The sequence below is a fragment of the Falco punctatus genome (genome assembly GCF_963210335.1).
Source record: "Falco punctatus genome assembly, chromosome: 9".
Taxonomy (NCBI): Eukaryota; Metazoa; Chordata; class Aves; order Falconiformes; family Falconidae; genus Falco; species Falco punctatus.
Genome location: NC_137589.1, coordinates 47,318,188 through 47,337,286, shown reverse-complemented (window position 1 = coordinate 47,337,286; position 19,099 = coordinate 47,318,188). Strand labels below are relative to the sequence as shown.

General features: G+C 48.2%; 2 protein-coding genes across 5 annotated transcripts in view; both read right to left on the bottom strand.

Annotated features, from left to right (window-relative positions):
• The window catches only part of NACC2 (NACC family member 2), a 92,268-nt gene extending 73,674 nt beyond the window's left edge, over positions 1-18,594 (bottom strand). For both annotated transcript variants that reach the window (XM_080402208.1, XM_080402209.1), the window contains exon 1: positions 18,460-18,594. The gene's annotated coding sequence lies outside the window, so the exon portion shown is untranslated. The remainder of the gene's footprint in view (positions 1-18,459) is intronic.
• TMEM250 (transmembrane protein 250) lies at positions 14,156-18,600 on the bottom strand. Of its 3 annotated transcripts, XM_080402272.1 has the most exons (3): positions 18,460-18,600; positions 16,905-17,084; positions 14,156-14,758 (listed from the first exon to the last, which is right to left on the bottom strand). In XM_080402272.1, the coding sequence occupies exon 3, from the start codon at positions 14,623-14,625 to the stop codon at positions 14,206-14,208; it is 420 nt and encodes a 139-aa protein (XP_080258398.1). In that variant the 5' UTR covers positions 14,626-14,758; positions 16,905-17,084; positions 18,460-18,600; the 3' UTR covers positions 14,156-14,205. The 3 variants fall into 3 exon arrangements, with proteins under 3 accessions (XP_080258398.1, XP_080258399.1, XP_080258400.1); XM_080402273.1 differs by lacking the exon at positions 16,905-17,084 and having other exon boundaries at positions 18,460-18,596; XM_080402274.1 differs by lacking the exons at positions 16,905-17,084; positions 18,460-18,600 and adding an exon at positions 16,654-16,881.
• Between the last annotated feature and the right edge of the window lie 499 nt (positions 18,601-19,099).

Genomic DNA, 19,099 nt, shown 5'->3' with positions numbered 1-19,099 from the left:
GCTCCTGCTATGCCGGGAGCCCTGGGACTGGTGTCACCGGCAGGTACCACTGGGAAGCGGCTCTTCACCACTGGAAATAGGCTAACAGCCACACTGACACCCACTGAAAATTTTGCCTATTAATGTTAGCATGTGGACAGCTAAACCAGTCTTCTCCAGTGAGGGCCAGTGAGGATGGAGTGGGAAGAGGGGCTGGAGCAGCCCTGCCTCCCCGCAGCTCTGGGTTCTCTCCTGAAACAGTGCTGCTGGACATGGGATAGTCTGGATTTTTATTCTGAGTGATCAAGGTGATCTTCTGAACGATCAAGTGATAACTCAGAGTAAGAATCTGAATGTCTTATGACTGTGAAATTTCCTAAAAATTTAGCTCCAACATGCTGTGAGAATGTCCTGAGAGAAGAGCGCCCAACTGTCAGCTCCTTTGTCACTTCCTCTGCCCGCTCAGCCCAGCCTCTCCCAGGAGAGGAGAGGATGGGAACTGGGAAGTGCCCAGCAAATTATAGGATCAAACATCTGCCTTTCAGCTGCAAGACACACAGGGCAGGGAAATGACGAGTGGGAAAGATGCCCTGCACCACGAGGTGCCTTTCACACATAACAATATAGGTAGAGGATGCTCTGCAGGGGCTGGCTGGGTGTAAATTACAATCAAACGTGGCACCACCACCCCCCCCCCCAAATACTCAGGAAAACAAGAGGAGCCAGCTATTTGCCTGCTGGGCTCATCCGATGGCAGCTCGCCGAGCCCACCACTGCACTCCAGAGCTGCTGGTGGCACGGTGGACACACTGGCATTCCTCCCAGGCGTTCCTCCTGGGCAGCCGTGCTGTACCTGACCTCTGCACTGCCAAATCAGGAGCATCCAGCATAACACAGAGAGATTTTGAGGAGACAATTGTGTCTAGATTTTCTGCTCTTTGGAAATGTGGCATCCCATCACCTAGCGAGAATGACTCCAGCACGCCCGAGTCCCATCAGAAAATACATTTTAATTCTCCTTGGTGCTCTGGAGGAGCCTTTTAGTGCTCTGGTCACTCCCAGGGCTGAACTCCTGCAAGGAATAAGCTGAGCACATGCAGCAGCCCCTGAAGCACTGTGGATGCAGCCAGGAGCGCATGCTGCTCCCGGCAGAACAGAACTGATGGTGGGCTGTCAGTGCCAAGCAAGGTTTTGCTCATTTTTTAAACTCAGGCTATTTTAGTATCTCTTTTGGCAGAAATCAGGAGGAGGAAAAATAAAAGAAGAAAAATTTGTTGCACTTCGATGCCTCCTTCTCCTACCTCAGTGAAATACAAAGGGAAAATGTAGATTTCTTTGGGTGAAAATCTCATCTAATAATCTTTGAAAATACATTTAGTTACAATTAAACCAACTTCCTCCCAGGACAAATGCTCCATGGAATTTTTTCTGCAGACCTGATGGAGGATTTTAAAATGGCAGCTATGGCAAAAAGCAGATCCTGACAGTGACCTCTCTTAGAAGGTTGGTGCATCGCACACAAAAGATTTCCAGAGAGACTCTTGCTGCTGAAGTCAAGCCAAAACTCTTAATGTTTCCCACACCACCAGAGCGTGATCTTATCACAGGAGCCACACTCAGAGCCTGTGCACTGGCGTGGCTCCTTTGCTATCGGTGAGAAAGTCTTGATTTGAGGAAATAGAATGATCCCTCCAAAAGTGCATCATTAATCTTTATTCTGTATTTGCCCAGGTAGCTCCACTGTTAGAAACAGAGGACAACCCAAGAAAAGCCATCCCTTCAACTCCCTCAGGACAATGCTCTAAGTGATGAGAAAGAGCTTCACCAGCCCAAGATCTATTGGAAAGAAGACTTCAGCCTATTAATTTTCCAGTTTTCCCACAACAGTTTTGAGAGCTTTTGTTTCCCATTGTGATAAGACAAATCTCTAATCCGCTCTTCATTAGGAGCTCTGCAGCAATGTGACGGCCCGCCCGGACCCCAGACTCATCCATTGCCGTGGGATGTCTCGTACCTGCTCTGAGGTGCTTCCCGCTCCTGGCCGGGCTGGGCTGGGCTCACTGGCACCAGGCAGGAGGAACTGGAGCACCAGTTAATGCACACAACAGCATGGAAAAAAACCTACTGTGATTTACCCACATGGAGTTCAATAAACATTAGATCTGATGGCATTCATCGTTTTTTCATAGCATGCTCGATTACTGCTTCAGTTATTGCTCAAATGACATCATTCCTGGCACAGGAATTGATTGATTTTTTAATGAATATTCATATGGCATTTCAGCCAGGAGTAGGCATTAATATTCTAAGAAAGAAGAATGAAACGTACATCCTAATTTAATGAATGATTGTAAATATGTATCTGATGGATAATGTGACGATGAGCATTTAAAAAGGCATCCATAGTCACCTCGGATGCTTTTCTTAGGAACAAAGGGGCAATGGGATGCAGGCAGGGCAAAGGGGTGAGGGAAGAGGTGGGACTGGGCCACCCCATCACGGTGCTTCTGGCCAGCTTTTCATGACACAGGTCTCCTTGGGTTGGGCTTCTGCACCCAGCCCAGCCTACACGTTAAATGTTTGGAGATAAAGCATTTAATTATTATTATTAAATTAATAACGGTTACTGACCCCAGGTGATACTGGGGCTGCGATGCGGTCAGCACTGGAAAACACTGATGAAAGTGAGCTGTGAAGCTCTCCATGAAGAGGCAGGAGATGACCAAGGGGGACAGGAGAGAGCACCCATCCCCCCTGTGCCCACTGGGTGCTGAGCACCCATCCTGCCCCCTGCTAGCAGCTGCCATCCCCCCCCCGGAGATGCCAGGGGCTTGTTCGAGCCCGTCCTGCTGAGGCAGGCAGGTATAGCACCGGCTTTATCCTCTGCGGAGCTCTGTCATGTTCAATACCTTTCACCGTATTATGAATTCAAGGCTCGCGGTCCCCGAATGTACATATATTTGTCAGACACTCTTAAGATGTCTCCCTGTTCTGAGCACTGATCCTTTGTGAAGGCAACAGTTGTAGTGCTTCAACAGCAACAACGGCCTCGGTTCTCCCCTCCCCGCGCCGGTCTCAGCCCTGGAAAGCACTAAACCATGGGCTTAGCGTGTCGCTGCTTACAGACTCTTAAACAGGCGTTTAATTTCAATGCGTGCTCGGTCCCGTGGGGAGAGCACACACCTGAAGCATCTTCTGGAAGCAGGGCTTAAATCAGGGCATCGCCATTAAAGTCACCGAGGTGACAGGCTTGAAAGGCTATTTATACCCGGTGGCTTTCTATTGTGCGAGGGAGAGAAGGGCCCTTCTGCTGACAAAGCAGAAACGTGCCTCTTCCCCGCGTGAAGTGTAAAAAGTAATACCCTAAATCCACTGCGACCTTTGCAGAATTGCAGGCAGGACCATGCTGAAATGTCCCCTGGACTGAGACGGGGGAGCAGGGACGCCAACGGGTGCAGAACTTGTTTTCCTTTCCCTCTCCAATGAAAACAACCCCTTGCTATTCCTCTTAGCAGCTGGCAGGGAAAAAAAAAGCTACCTTTGCAGGCCAGCTCCTGAAACTCTCGCTTAAGATACCAGCCAAGGAAAAGGGCTCTGATCCCTCCAGTGCCCTGGAAGAGCAGCCCTGCAGCCAGGGCTCTTGTTTGCGCATCAAGATGCGTGGGACCGAGTTTGACGATAAAAATATATACAAAGTTATGCTTGGTATGGAACAAGCAGGCAGTAGCTGCTGAAGACTTCACAACATCCTGCTTTTGGCTTGCCTCCAAAATACCAAAACAAAACAAAATTCAGTTGGCATCTTTGCAGATTGAAGCAAGTTTTCTTTTTTTTTTTTTTTTTTTTTTGCAGCAATTGCTGAACAAACGTTTCAATGCTGTGCCCCCGCCCCCGCCCCTTGCTTTCTCCCCCAAATCATGCGCTGGAAGGATGTAAATGATGTTCAAGGTCACAGGCAGGCTGCAAACAAACCTGGCCACGGCCCACCTCTGTCCTTGGTGGTTTCACTGCACCGTGTCCACTGCCGTGAAGCACAAGCTGAGGGTGATGAGTGCATTTGCCCACCGGCAGCACTGGGGTGGCTCCTTCAAAAGGGCTGAGCCACAGGGCTTGGCCCCGCACACTTATGCTGGGGGATTCTGGACACTCCCCCTCAAAGAGGTGCAGCTTGCACTCCCAGCTCAATGCAACCCCTTGTGCTTGCCATTCACATAGGAAAAGCAAAACCATCTTCCTCCTGATGGTCCCATCCACGCGCTGATCCCAAAGGCAGCAGGGTGTTTCTGTGCAAGCCGGGAAGCAAGGCAGCAACGCCAGAGCTACAGCAGCGGCAGCAAAGTCAGCCTCAGAAAAAACCCACAGCAGTGACCTGAAATGAGGGACTTCAGGATTTGGCCTCATATTTCTTGTGCTACACGCTGACACAAAGCAATGTACATCTTCTGTACGTATGCACATTGCAACTTGACCTTATGGGCATCGCTTTCAAATGTTTTATTTATTTCCCCAAGAACAGGCAGTTTTGTTTGAGAAGAACACAAGGTGAAATCCTGACCTCGTTGAAAGCACTGAGAATTTGCCATTGACTCCAGCAGAACTAGACGTTTCTCCCGAGCTATAACCAGGTTTCAGGTCTTGGTTCTTGCTTCTGTTCTTTGTTGGTGCTTGATGTTTTAAAGGAAGAGACAAAAAATCCTATAGCCCTTTCATGCATGCCCACCATTCCCCAAGAATGGAAAAAGCAGCATCAGTCCCCTCCTGCCCTCCCTGGCAAGCAGTTACAGTCCTCGAAGCGTGAAATTTGCTTGCCTGTATTGTAGCTCATTGCTATCATGTCGTTACTGATCATAAAAATTATCCTGTGTTTCTCCAAACCAGGCACCGCATTCATCCCGTTCTGAAGGCATTCGCAGTGTGTGAATATAGGCATAATTTAAACAAACAATCTCTGTGGAAACCACCCCCCTGCTATCATAAAGAGGAATGCACTCCCCTGGCTTTCAACAGCCAGATTGCAGAAATATATGTATTTATGTGGTTTTTTTGACCTGGCTAGCGCTGCAAAGCCCTAAGAGCCGCCCCTCTAAGCACTGCAATAGCTACTTTGCAATCAAGCCTTGCCGTGTACCCAGAGGAGCTCTCTTCGTATAGCGTCTTAATCAGTACATAAAATGCTTTCAGTGAAATGCTGCCTTCTTCTGTTTATTTGTCACAACTGATGCTCTGGTGAACAGTAAATAGGAAATCTGTTGGCAAATCAGCACTACCAGCTTGGTTCATTAGGAAAGGCTGGAGGACAGGAGAACTGCGTGCAAGTCCCCGTTGTGCCTCATGATGGACCCTCAGTCCTTTGAAGCTCAGCAAGTTGTACAAATCCTGAAGGCACATAAATCTCTCCTAAACCAAACCCTGCAAAACCGAAGCACACGTTTATGTAATTCTTAGCAATAAGGATGAAGTTATTAAAAAGATACGGGCTGATCACATCAATGTACGCAAGAATTCACCATCAGTTTGGCTAAGAAAACTTTATGTTTCGAGTTCAGCCCGTTTTAGCTGCGCGTGCTGCTCCTCACTCGCCTGCCTCGGCCCCAGCCCCGCTGCATTGCACAACGGCAGGTTTCATGTTTGCCACCAGACCGTTTGCAGTCAGCGTCACATGGAAAAGAAGGAAGTAACAGTGCCTACATTGCACGTAACTGCAAAGCAACTGTGTTTCCAAGAAACTATTAAGCAGCGTGTATTTGAAGTTTAAATTAAAAAGAAAAAGAAACTTGGAAGATTTTTTCTTGGCTTAGGGCTTTTTATGAAATTCAGATTCTATGTGCAATGTGTCCAGGCAACATCAGTAATGCAGCAAAGCCAGGCTGCAAGCAGTGAAGTGGTGTCTCGGGCTCTGACAGGTGAAGCAGGGATCCAAGTGGTCCCCAATGCCAGCCACCCACTGGTCCCCTCCCCAGGCAACGTCCCCTTCCAGCGAGGCTGGCAGGAAGGAGCAGCAGCCCACAGCCCCCCGGGCACAGCCTGGCACCTCACCGCACTCCCACTCCGCACAGCGATTGCCAAGGGGCTGGCAGGCACGTGTGTTCCCTTCTGCTGAGCCTGCAAGAGGCGGCCCCGTCCATCCCAGGGACCTGCCTGGGATCGCTGCCGGGCTCTGCCAACGCCTGCCCCAGCCCAGATGCCTTTCGCCAGCCAAAGGCTGCTCCATTGCACCCCCAAGCCTCCTCCCCGACTGGGGTTGGCTTTGGCCCCAACTCACAGACAGTGTTAGGGTCAGCCCTGCACTCATCCAGTAGGGTGGACCGGGGTCCTGGGGCTGCGTGGGTCCCCATGCCCTGGGATGGTGGCAGGAGACTCGCCGGGACACGGCGGCTCTATGTGAAACAGCTCCTTTGTGCAGGGCGGGTACACAAAGCCGGGCGTACACACAGCTGCAATTGTTCCTTGGGAGCTTTGCATGGATGAGGCCACTGTCCCCCGGCAGCTTCAGACACCCTTGATGTCAGAATAAATGAACAGGCATCATTAAAGCAACCGCATCAGGCTTTTAAAATATACATTGCTGTAATTTATTTTTGAAATCATTGCTCATTTTTAGCAGCAGGGAGATAAGACTCCTCTGAAAAAAAGCTCTTTGCCCATCTAAATTCTCCCCATTACTGAGCAAATGGTTTGCAACAACAAATTTATTCCGCGGTGTCTCCTGTGCTCTTTTTTGTTTGAAAAAGCCACAAACAGATTGTGATTTTCTCTAACAGATTCACCATCTGGGAAATTTTTCATGCAACTCCTTTCCTCACTGGGAGCAAGTTACTCAGAGGGGAATTCCCAGCAGAGAGCAGACTCTGAAGGGATGGGTCGTTCATTTAATTAGCATGCATAATCTTGATGTCCTTACTCAGGCAAAACTCTCACCCGGGCCAATGGGAGATATTTTTTTTTTTTTTAAAGAACCAGCTAAGGACTTTGGTATTTGTCTCTTGGTGTTACATACAGTATTTTCCATGCAGGGGAAAGTTGGCTCTCGGATGCATTAGAGACTGTGATTTACTACAGCCTTCTGCATCCAAGGTCAGGATGCAGCCCTTCCAGCCCCTGTCACAAGGCTGAGCGCTGGCAAGAGCAGAGCTAGCGGCAGAGGAGCAGCTCCCTTTTGCACCCTTACCCAGTTGCGGGAACATCACACATTTTTGGAACACAGTCTCTGCAGACAGTGGAGTGTGGGGTGGAGGTCAGTGGGGCAAGAGGCTCTCCAAAACCCGACATGCATCAGCTCAGCAAAGCATCGTGTTCGTACAGCCCTTGGCAAGCTACACCGTCTTTTCCCCCTCCCCTAGTAGAAGAATTTATCGCTTGAGAAAGATGCGGGAGATGCAGGGATGCTCCTTTCATCTACATTAACTTAAAGCTACTCCTATGGTAAACCAGCATGGAGCCTAGCCTTGAAGCGCAACACACATGCAGTCTTGATTTCAAGCCACCCAACTGGAGAGCTCAGAGCAGACCCTGACAGCCCAGCTCTGCTCTCACCTAAGCACAGTTCTGAGAGCTGTACAAGAAGATCTTACGCTAAACAATTTTCACTGGCTCATTACTGGACAAAACTTCGCTTTGAACTGACATTTTCTGGGCACGATGACTGCTTTGAAGCAGGAAGACAAAATTAGTGCCGGGAGTTGGCAGGTGAAGAAATGCGAGTTGGTTGGGTGTTTGTTTTTTTGTTTTTTTTTCCCCGGCAGCAGAGCTGTCCAGGAGCTATGGAAACCTTGTTTGGCTAAATAAAAATGGAGAAAGATAACAAGGCTTCATATTTTCCAGCAATGTCTTCACTGGAACAGTACGCTATCTGTGCATGCTAGAGGCTCCAGAATAGCCAAAGCTGTTCCTAAAAACAAATGTGCTGTGTTGTTTTCCACAACTGGTAGTAAACGCTGTTTCCTATCTTCCCAGGAAGGAAAGGAACAAACCCAATGATTTATGAGAACCCTGGGAAGAATTGCAGCAAGCTTTCAGCCAGGTAGGGCCCTTTAAGGTAAGGGACTTGTCTCTCCTCCTTCTCCAGTCTGTTTCCAGCGCCTTTCTGCAACTGACACCTGCAGACTGGGCCACAAGCCACCCCCAGCTGGCTTGTTATGGAAAACGGAAATCCCAATCCTAAAGCTGTACGGATGGAAGCAAAAAGCTCAGCTCTTGGAGCTGGCTCTGGGAGTGAGCTGAGTGTCTGGCAGGGCACAGAGCCTGCCTTCGAGGAACCCCGAGGCTGCTCCCCTGGCTGGGGCACCAGGTCATCCAGCATCCCAGCCTGGGTCAGTGGCACTGGCATGGTGAGGTCCTGGGGTAAAAGCTCACTCCAGGAACTGGGAAAACCGGTTCTTCCCTAGGAGATAGCAAAGGCTCAAGAGACATACTTAGAAAGAATAATAGCAAATGCACATTTATATAGGCCATTCCTGAGCCTTTAGTTGTCATTGAGTCCAATACTCCACAGCACTCACAGAATCATAGAACCATTTAGGCTGGAAAGGACCTTTAATTAAGTTCATCAAGTCCTACCGTTTAACCCAGGACTGCCCAGCCCACCACTAAACTATGTCGCCAAGCACCGCAGCTGCGCTTTTTTTAAACATTTCCAGGAATGGTGAATCCACCTTGTCCCTGGGCAGCCCATTCCAGTGCTTGACAACCCTTTCAGGGAAGAAGTTTTTCTAATACCCAATCTAAACCTCCCCTGGCACAACTTGAGGCCATTTCCTCTTGTCCTATTGACACTCAACCAACTTTGCCATCTGTGTCAGCCATATTTTTGAGCGTTGCTTATGGTTTCCTATGCAATACTGAAAGTGAAAAATATATCCACCCTTGCCCAAATAATTCTCTTGCAGAAACCTCCTTCACTTTCTTTCAAGCCCTCCACTGTGAGTCTTCAGCTGTTATGTTGAGATTGCAGAAAGGAGCATCTCCTACATGCATGGGGACGGGGGCTGCTCTATCCACACAAATATTTCTCCAGGTCACCTCCAGCTAGGTCTCAGGGGTCCTCTCTGTGCTGGTTCTCTGAAGCCTGTGCCTCCACTGGCTCTGACCTTGCCGCTCACTGGAGAACAAGTCCCATCCAGCATCTATTTTAGGGTTTTATGCTGCTGCACATCACTGTAGTACTTCCCACGTAAGAATAACTGTAATTACAAAGTCCATCACAGTAGGAATATTCCTGTTTATTCTCCTAGGAAGCATCATAACTGTGTCCTGAAGCGATACAGCTCTGCACTGCAAGCTCAGCTCCACATAAGGAAAGACAGCACCTTCTACTAATTCATCAAGGTGCACCTCAATGCAAAGTGACAGTTCCTTCCAGTCACTCAGATGCCCGTGGTGGGCAATACAGTCCGCTTACCAGAGTTAAAGCCCTGGAGCTAGCAGCTGTGCTGTGCTCCTGGCTCCTCTCATAAGTTGTTGGTGAATGACCCTTCAAGGATGTAAAAAGAAGTGTTCCATCCAGCTCTCGATGCTGCTTCTGAGGCACAACCACACAGAACCTGATTCTCCTTGACCATGCCCTTGCTCTGACTATTTGCACCCGTGCAAACAGCAGAGGAGGACTTAGGACATCCCCACATCACACCACCAACAGCATCATAACACAAAAATCTTCCTTTTTCTTCTCAAGCAATCAATCCATCCATCAACATGTTAAAAAAATAAGTTTAATGTAGGAGGCATGTTTCATACAGAATTTCACAGGCACCCAAAACACCAGCTGGTGTCATGTTCTGAAGAGTTAACAAGGTGAAACTCCAGCGCTTCAGTCTCGTTTGCACATTCACAGGCTAAACAACAGGCCAAGGCAGCTTTGCCACCGCACATACCATCACTGTCATCCCTGGTCTTACATCTGCAGCACAGCCAGAGCCCCCAGCGCTCAAACACCTGGAAAGTTCTGGAGTGAGCAGGACTCATGGGGGAAGTTCTAAAAAGGGGTTAGCATGGGTCCAGACCCGCAGATACACTCCCCCAAATCAGTATTTCTAGTATTTTCTTAATTACCCTTGAGGCCATTTTTAACCCAGTAAGCATAACAGTAGCATTTAAAGCCCAAACATGGAAAGAAAAAAATTTTAAAATTACAGGGAACAAACCAGCTGCTCTTGCTGTTTGGGATGGAATTGGTGTGAAGGAATGAAATAGAAAATTTAAAAAATTCTAGTTATAGCCATCTAGATAGTAAGAAGGGAAGACTTAATGCATTTTGGAGCCTGATCCATCTCTCCCAGCACTGATGAATTTGGGAAGATTAAAAACTCCAAAAGAAAAACTTCCCCAATGGGAAGTTCACAAGTACCTGCTCAGCATGAAATATTTCTGGCAAATATCATTATAAGCCATTTGTTTGACTCTTGAAGCAGAAAGTTCACCATCCCCTGTTACCCCCCACCCCACCCCCCTTATTAAAAATGCCAGGGTTTTCAATTAAACTAAATGGGGGGGGAAAAACCAACCCAGTTTATTCTTTGCATATACTTAATACGATGTTTAGCCTGCCTCTTCCTCTGTCCCTCAGTTGTAACTTGGCTCCCCTTGAGCTTGTAAGAAAGTTTTAGAATCTCAGCTCCTTGAGAAAAAAATATTTTGGCAAAGTAATCCTAAAAGCTTTGAAAAAAATATCAGATTTAAAACCACTGAATTTAAATTCTGAACCATTACCAAGATCTTACTTATTCTGCAATCTCCCGAGAATGTTGTGAGGTTTAATTAGCTCCAGTTGGAAAATGCTTTGAGAAGTGCCGTAAAGGTGCCAAATGCTGCTCCACTCATGTAAATCTAAAATGTTCAAATTATTACATCATAAAACAAATCATTTGAAAATTAATTCCTCTTCCTTGCCAGCATGACTTTAAAGGGGGCTCACTTCCCCCACTGCGCTGGTAGGATCACACCACCCGAGCACCGCAAGGTGGCCAAGTGCTGGCAGTGACCAAGAATCAGAGTATTTTGAACTTGATAGCCCCTTTGAGGTCTCCTTCTCGACTATTTAACCTTGGGGTTGTCTACCTTCGCGTGCCATTGCAGACTGGAGCTTCAGGGCACTCTGACAGTAGGTACTTGGCTACCTTTGTGAAAGACGACTGGAGAATCACTTCCCACTGTCTTCTAAGCAACTCGGCCCCAAGGTCTCTCTCGAGGAATATTTGGGCATTTGGCAAACGTTACTTTTTTCGTGATTCAATAAGGACACGTACTTTTTCCTTGGTACGCACTATTGACCCTGGCTGCAGAGGGCTGATGGGAAGTCTGTGCAGTAAAGCAATGAACCACAACACAGAAGCCCTTGTTTGCCCAGTTGTCCCTGCAGGAGTGTCACATAGCAGACTTGGACTGCTTAAAGAACCACCACCAAAGGTAGCCGCAAAAGTGGTTTTATTGAAGTAAGATGTTGTAAAAGTGAGGCTTAACAAAGTCCGGTGGCAAGGTTCAATCTATTACTTACTGCACAGAGGATATAATAATGATTCAAAGTTACCAATACAAAAATTTAATGCCCTGTGATACAAGGTTATGCGCAGTATCAGTCACTTACCACAGACGTGCAGTTGCTAAGGGGTCTCTCAACCTCAAGGAGTAACCTTGAGAGGTGTCCCAACTCAAAGCGAGATCACCACCATTGCACCCAGCTGCTTAAGCAGGGAGGGCTCAAAAAAGCTCACTCAGGCTGTCATATTTATGGAATAAAGCAGTTGGCTCGCAGTCAAATTACGTGCAATGGAAAAGGTAAGTATGAGACTCCTTGTACCCACAACCTCCTTTGTTCCTTGACCAAATTAGTCTTGGAAGGACCACCTGCTATTCATGTGTTAATCGCATGATCAGTGTTCCGGTTTCCAAGCTCATATACATCAAAGCTCACCGTGTCACCCTGTTCCTGCGTGGGTTTTCAAAGAACAGGTTGCAACTAGAGAAGTTCATGACCCGGTCACAGCCTAGACCTTTACTTCCTTCACAGCCTGAACCAAACTACCACAAGTCTGGTCAAGCAGACAAGTGTATGGGTCACAAAGGGCACCCAGCAGCCGAGGCAGGCACGGGCGGGGAGCACAGCAGTGCCCGCTCGTACCACAAACCACCCTTTTACTCATTGTTACAAGGAGTGCTGAAATACAGCCACTCCAAGGTGAAACAAGGTCCTACCACCCAACACGCCTGCCTGCTGCGCCTCCTGTGAAGGGAGAGGGAGAGCCACTCCGAGCTGGTTGCTCAGCTCACACCAGGGCTGATTGCTGGCCATCTGTAACGTGTTTCCTGCAGAAATTCTTGAGCATAGCCACCCCAAGAGTCCCACAGTCTGCACACGAGAGCTGCAATGCCCCAGGCTGACAGCTGTACCGGGGAGGAAAGCACTGGGCTGGGAATTACTGGGAATTCTCTCCACCCACAGAGCAAGCTGTAGCTTGGACTTGCAGGACACCGAGGACCTGCAGTCCAGAGAGCGACCCCCCCCAAAAAAAAAAAGCTCTGGGGGGCTCAACAGTTAGGAGGAAACTTCCAGGCACCAGTTTGTGACATATGCTGATAACTACATCTTCCCTGCAGAAACAGCCTTTGACTCTCACGGGGCTAATCTAAAGTTCACACCAGCATGGTCCATTATTTATTCAGCTCCACACATTCAGTCTGCATTATCTGTAACACCTGATAATGAGATAATTTCTCGGTTTGCTTTAGCTTTGGGCTTTAGACAGAAGTGTCTCTATTTTGCATCCATAAGCCTACAAATCAAAGTATGTCAGCAAGAGACTAAAGAGACTAATACTCACAAACTGAAATATGAAGCATCCTTCCCTGTGTGCAAACTTGCTTTTTTCTCAACCACATTCATATCACAGACCAAAGAGATCACAAAAGAACAGTCACATATTTCCAGTCTTGCTTATTCCGCTACGATTGACTCCAATGATTTCAGGGAGTGGAGGGTGGGGGGAAAAGGGTTTCTGTCATTTTTAACAATGTTTTTACCAACAGTTCTTTAAAGAACACCGGAAAAGGAGCAATATTCCATTATAACGAAAAACAAACAAACAAAACCAGAATAAAAATAAGCTTTAGGCCAGCTTCTGGGCTCCATAAATAAAGTTACTTGACTGACTGCATGTGAACAATCTTGACACCTTAGATCAAGACCTGTAAAACTGAGCTTAAGGCTTAACTCCCTTCTTGAGCTGTTAGTAAAGCTCTCCAGTGACCCCACTCATACCGCTGGGGAGGCAGGAGAATGTTTCCTGTAATTGCAGAGAACAATTATCACCATTTCAAATTGTACTCTGCTTTCAGTCTCTCCTAGGTAAGACAGTCTCATCTTGCCATCCTCCATCTGACAGAGATACCTCTGTGAGAAAACTGGAACTAATCAGTTCAGGAAAAAGTAGAACCAAACGCCACAATCTGAACTCTAAGGACCATTGCAACGGGTTCTCCCTTAACCATTGCAAAATGATAGCATATTTGCCATGACTGGGAATTTCAAGAGCACATCCCAAACTCTGCTCCCAGTCACTCCTGTGGATTCGTTCTTTTACAGTAAAACTCAATTACTCAGCACTAACTGCCTGCAAAGGACAAAGCCATTCAAAGCTATGTAATTATGTTAAAGTGAACAGAACAGTATACTGGGTCAAATGTATGTCCTGCACAAATCTAAAAACAAAAGAGGAAAAAACCCTCCCAAACCCCTGCACTCTGTTGAATTTGGCCCCATAATCTTAGTAGGGAATATGCAAAATGCAAACTACATAGAGAAAGGATAACATTGGTCAAGTAGGATACATGTTACACACCTGAGACATTAAGGAACATTTTTAGGAAAAAGGTGAAGATGGATTAAGAGCATGGGGTGCAAAGTTATCTGGCTTCTGTCCTCCAGATAAATCACTGCCCTTTTCATGCCCACAGGAATACAGGAACAGCAGCAAGATAAGCTTCTATGGATTAGAAGAAACTTCTATTAACTTGCGCTGTGCAAATTAAAAAAACACGCAATCAAGTGTTGCACTTTGATAATCCATATGGCACCTCAACCCTCCAAAAAATACAAATTCCAGAGACAAGTACGTTAATTTATCAATAAAAAGTAGCACTGAAATAAATTAATTTATATAAAAAAAGAAAAGAGGATATTGACACATTTGGGGTAGAAGAAAAGTCACCTTCTCAGCCCACATGCGCTTGTTTTATTTACATATCCACAAATACCATGAAACACCATCCCAGCCCCCCCACTAGCAGCATGGTCACATGAATCCCATAGATGAGCAGTTCATTCATGAGGCTGAAGTCTACACGCCTTCGCCCCAGTAAGAGGAGGATGATGGAGAGTTTGTACTGGAAACGCAGAAAGATCCGGATGCCAAGGTACTGAAGGCAAAACAAGATAGAGAGTGCCACCCAGAGGATGGAGGTAAATAGGCTGCAGCTGAAGTACAGCAGGAAACGAATGAATCCATACATCCATCGGGATTTGAGATAGATGTCGAAATTGTTGTACTTGGTACGCACCAAGTGAGTGGTCCTTACCGGGCCACAGGCCGAATGCAGGCAGGTCGTGTGGGGGCCGTGGAACGAACGGACCCGGCGGGGAATGGGGATTACAGGCATCAGGCACCCCACCGGTCACGGAGTCCCAGGGCAGGATTTACAGGGCACATATCAAATATTATCCATTAACATGGAAGAGATCCAACAGCCTGGGAATGCTAACTCTTTGCTGAGTTTCCAGGAAGGAAGAGACCTGCAGGAAGGCAGAGAAGGGAAACACATTTAAGTAGCCTCAGCAGGAAGAGAGGCAGCACTGCAGATACTCTCTGGCTGGGTGGTTACTTACAACTGCTTTGCAAAACTCAACTTCTTTGCTTAAAACAACTTTGCTTTGCTGCTTTGGTCATTGTTTACGAGGAAGACATACAGAAATACAATTCTGTTTCCATTGTCACCAAACCAGATTCCAAATGGCTCCCTGGTAGCACGCAATGTCAGTGCTAGCCACAACCTGTTATAAGCTTTACAGTGTTAATGCAGGAAAGACAAGAACTTTATTCTGGAATTATCCTAGCTACTTCACAGATCCTTCTTAATTGAAAAGCAATCCTGCAACAGTCCACCCATCTGAGCAGCAGCAGTAACATATGTGGTTTGCATTGGATTATATTTCTTTTTAAAGGAAAAAAAAAAGAAAGTTCTCCAAGTACTTTTGCAAGTGAATTCCACAGCCTAGACACAGCAGTGATTCTAGATTTCTGCTCATTGCAAAACTTGGCAAAACTTCACCAAATAAACAAACTGAAAATAATGGAAGGTCTTGCAAGAACAATGAGGCAATCATGTTTTTCACACTCTACAGGATGTACCTCCCCTTGCTCAGACGAGCCTTGCAGTCTCACTGTCATTGCACCCAATGGCAAGGCAGCCTTTCAAAGACATCTACTAGCTTATTTCTCCCTTTGGGACCTGCAGAGATAAGTGAAATATCTTGATCTCTGGAGTGTTTAGGATTTATAATCCTAACATCCTTCCACACACCCATTGTTGTTATGTGAGTGATGAGCAGTAGCCTGTTAGCTGCTCTGTGCTTCACCCCAGGCTTATGATGTGCCAAATTCCGGGAATTATGAAATGACAATACATTCATCAGATAATGCTAGAAAACAACAGGGACTTCCCCAGCCTCCTCACACACCCAGGCGCTCTGAATGCCTGGGTCTGATCTGGCCAGATCTTTCCTCTGTTGAACCAGAAATCCTATTACTCTTAAAATAAAAACTAAAGTAATTTAAAAGTTACTTCAGGATTTTTTTAATTTGTTACTAACAAAACTAATCACAGAGTAAATTATAAGGCTGCAGGAAATTGTGCTTTGATATCAAACCCCTCTGATATAACGTGCATCACTGGGTAAGTCTGTTCACTGCTTCCTGCCTCAGATTACATGTAAATGGAAATTGCAGTTCTGATCTCTTCTGCTTGGCCCCAGGTTCTAATTCCTTTTTGCCATTACAGAAATTTACAGGCAACCTGCTGGCTCTACATGAGCCAGGGACTATTAAAAAGGAGAACAGGTTGACTTATGATTAAGGAATTTTGGAAATTGAAGTCTGTTCTCGATTACCAAAGACACCCTCATAATTTTAGGTGCCTCTTTGCCATAATTTCCTGTCTGTAAGGAAATACTAAGCAGCTCAGAAATGTGTTACAAGAATGTATTTTGCAAGACACACAAACTGGTCAAATACCAAACCAACACTTCTGAAAAACAACATAGTTTTGTGTCTGAGGCATGCAACCAAACATGCTTCCCACATGCTGCATGTATACTGCTAAGTGTTTCCAGAGATACTTTCGGAGAACTAAATTCACAAGACAGGTTTAAACTCACATACTCTGGATTCAAAGCATTCAATTTCTGATGATGCAGCCTCTCCTTACAACCACTTTCACCAGGACACAAAAGACAGCTCATCATTTTCCAGCAAACTCTTACGTAGCTACTTAATCTGAGTCCCTCAGCAGCCAGAGGAAATCAGTGGGCAATTATTAGAGTGCTCAGCAAGACCATGCCTGAGTGACAGAGCACAAACTCCGCTTCCACGGGCTGCAGTTTGCGTGGCAAACAACACACCAGCTTCATACCTGAGCCTTGTTTTAGAACAGGGGTTTTCGTTTTGACAAAACCTTCTACAGATAAATCCAAGAGAACCACTCCAGCGGCTCAGCTGCAGAGAGTTACTCTTCATGAGCAGCAGCAGCAGCTTGTTCCCATTTACTGTGCCCACCACATAAACAAATAACCTTTGGTAGAGATAAACTCAAATATCAACACTGAAACAGCCATGAGAGCAGAGGAACATTGTGAGAATAAAATAAACTTCCTGAAATATTACATTTTTAATGGTGCTGCCATCCACTCAGCAGAAGGTCGGTAATCCGCTGCCGTTTCTGGATGCCACTTAATTCTTGTAACAAAAAAGTGAAGTTTTTCTGTGATACCTGGCCTTCTAGGAAGAGTGAAAGAAACTGCTAAGGTGCTTCATAGACTCACAACACTCTACATGTGAGTTGATCTAAAAGATAAAATGAGAGAGTAAGTTTCAATTTGCTCGTCTTGTGTGTTAAAAAGTTGAGAATTCCAAGCCCCACCCCTCCCCAAGCATGAGTTTTTAATCCCACAAAGATTCTGACAAGAATCATGCACTCCTGAATACACATATTACAGCTCACTGATACATGCTGGAAACAATCAGCTAGCTTGTATTCACAATGCTATACACAAAGACAGGAAACAGAGAAAAATCACAGAATCATCACGGCCATCACCGTTCATCCAGGGCACGTGAAACACAATGCAGAGAGCACACACAGCCAGCGTTTTCCAAACAGAATACAGAAGGGCAGGCCCCCAGCCCGTGTGTTGGCACACAATGCCTAGAAACAGATTTGGACACCCATTCCTCAAGACCATTTTTTCGGGCCTTTCTATTTTAAAGAACATTGCTGTGAGGCTGGGAAGCCGAGTTGGTCTCTTCTGGGTATCATCCTACAGCTCAAAGGATTTCAGCTCTAAGGCCTTGGCAACTTGATGTCAGCCACGCTGCCGTTTACCCCATGCATCACATTAACGGTGGCCTCAGCAGGAAGTTAAAACTCTGAGTAACTATTCACTTAGATGAGTTTTCACTCCCTCTCCTTTAAAATTAGAGCGTATGATGAGAAAGCTACCAAAATGGAGTGCTACTTCTCTTCATCTCACACACTGCAGGCAAGGTCTGTTGGTGCTCAGGGTGCTCATAATTCTTGGAGGAGAAAAGATGACAGAAAGACCCCAACGTTTGCAGATGACAGCACCATCAGTCAGGACCAGCGAGCCCAAAGTGTTCCAGAAGGAGCCAAAGAAGGTTAGGGACAATGACAAATAAAGGTTAACGCTGATAAATCAAAGCGGGAGTAGCGGAAGGAGGGGAAATTCGAACTCCTCCTACATCCTACCAGACCCTCAATTAAACCGAATCCACTTGGGAAGGGACCTGAGGGCAGGGAGCTCAGCCAGGCCTTCCCCGCGGCCTGCGAGGTCCCAGCACAGCCAACGTGGAGCCCTGCCAGCCGGGCGGCCGTGACAGGCGGGCACGGCCACTGGGGCACGGCTGCCACGCACCTCAGGGGGGCAGAGCTCCGCCGGCGTGGCCAGGGCGGGGGGCGCGGGGGCCCCGGGGCCGGCCCGCACCCGCAGGCCGCGCCGACAGGCCAGGCCCGGAGACCCCGCGGCCCACGGCCCCCCACGGCCGGTGACCGAGCGCTGCCGCACCCACCGGGCCCGGCGCCCACGCCGCCCCTCGCCGCGGGACCCATCGCGGAGGCGGCCGCCGCAGCAGAGCGAGGCCCGGGCAACCGCCGCCGCCGCCTCCCCCCGGCCTCAGCCCCGGGGCGTCGCCCCGCACTCACCGTCCTGCCCATGGCCCCGTGTCGGGCGGCGGCCACCGAGGCCAGGCGCCCCGGGCCCGGGCTGATGGAAGGCCCGGGCCTACGGGCGAGCGCCGCAATGCGCATGTGCGGGGGCAGCGGCGCTCCGGTTCCGGCCGGTGGCGGCGACGGCGGCAGCGGGCGGGGAGCGGGCGGGGAGGCGCGCGGCGATGGCGTCATCGCGCCGCGCCGCCCCCGCCGGCCGGAAGCGGGAGGAAGCGGCGTTGCCCGGGCAACGGGGAGGCGGTGGGGGCGACGGGAGCGGCCTGCGACCGGGGCCGTGCCGGGCGGGGGGGCGCCGCCGGCTGTGGGGCGGGCAGGGGTGGCACACCGCCGGGCCGAGGCAGCCCAGGCCTGGGAAGGTCGTTTCGAACGTTAACCCGACCGCTGAGGGGATCGAGGGCCCGACTCAGCCCGGCGCCACATGGCGGGGTTTCAGCTGCCCGTGGCCTAGGGCAGGGCCCTGTCCTGAGGGTGCTGGAGCACCCCCTGCAGCAGGATCCCTTGCAGCAGGATCCCCTGCAGCAGGATCCCTTGCAGCAGGATCCCTTGCAGCAGGATCCCCTGCAGCACGTACACCGTTGCTTGAAACAACAGCATGGCAAAGATTTCTCCAAGTCGC

Excerpts from the sequence above, each read along its gene's own strand:
- TMEM250 (XM_080402272.1), bottom strand. The coding sequence starts at position 14,625 with ATGCCTGTAATCCCCATTCCCCGCCGGGTCCGTTCGTTCCACGGCCCC.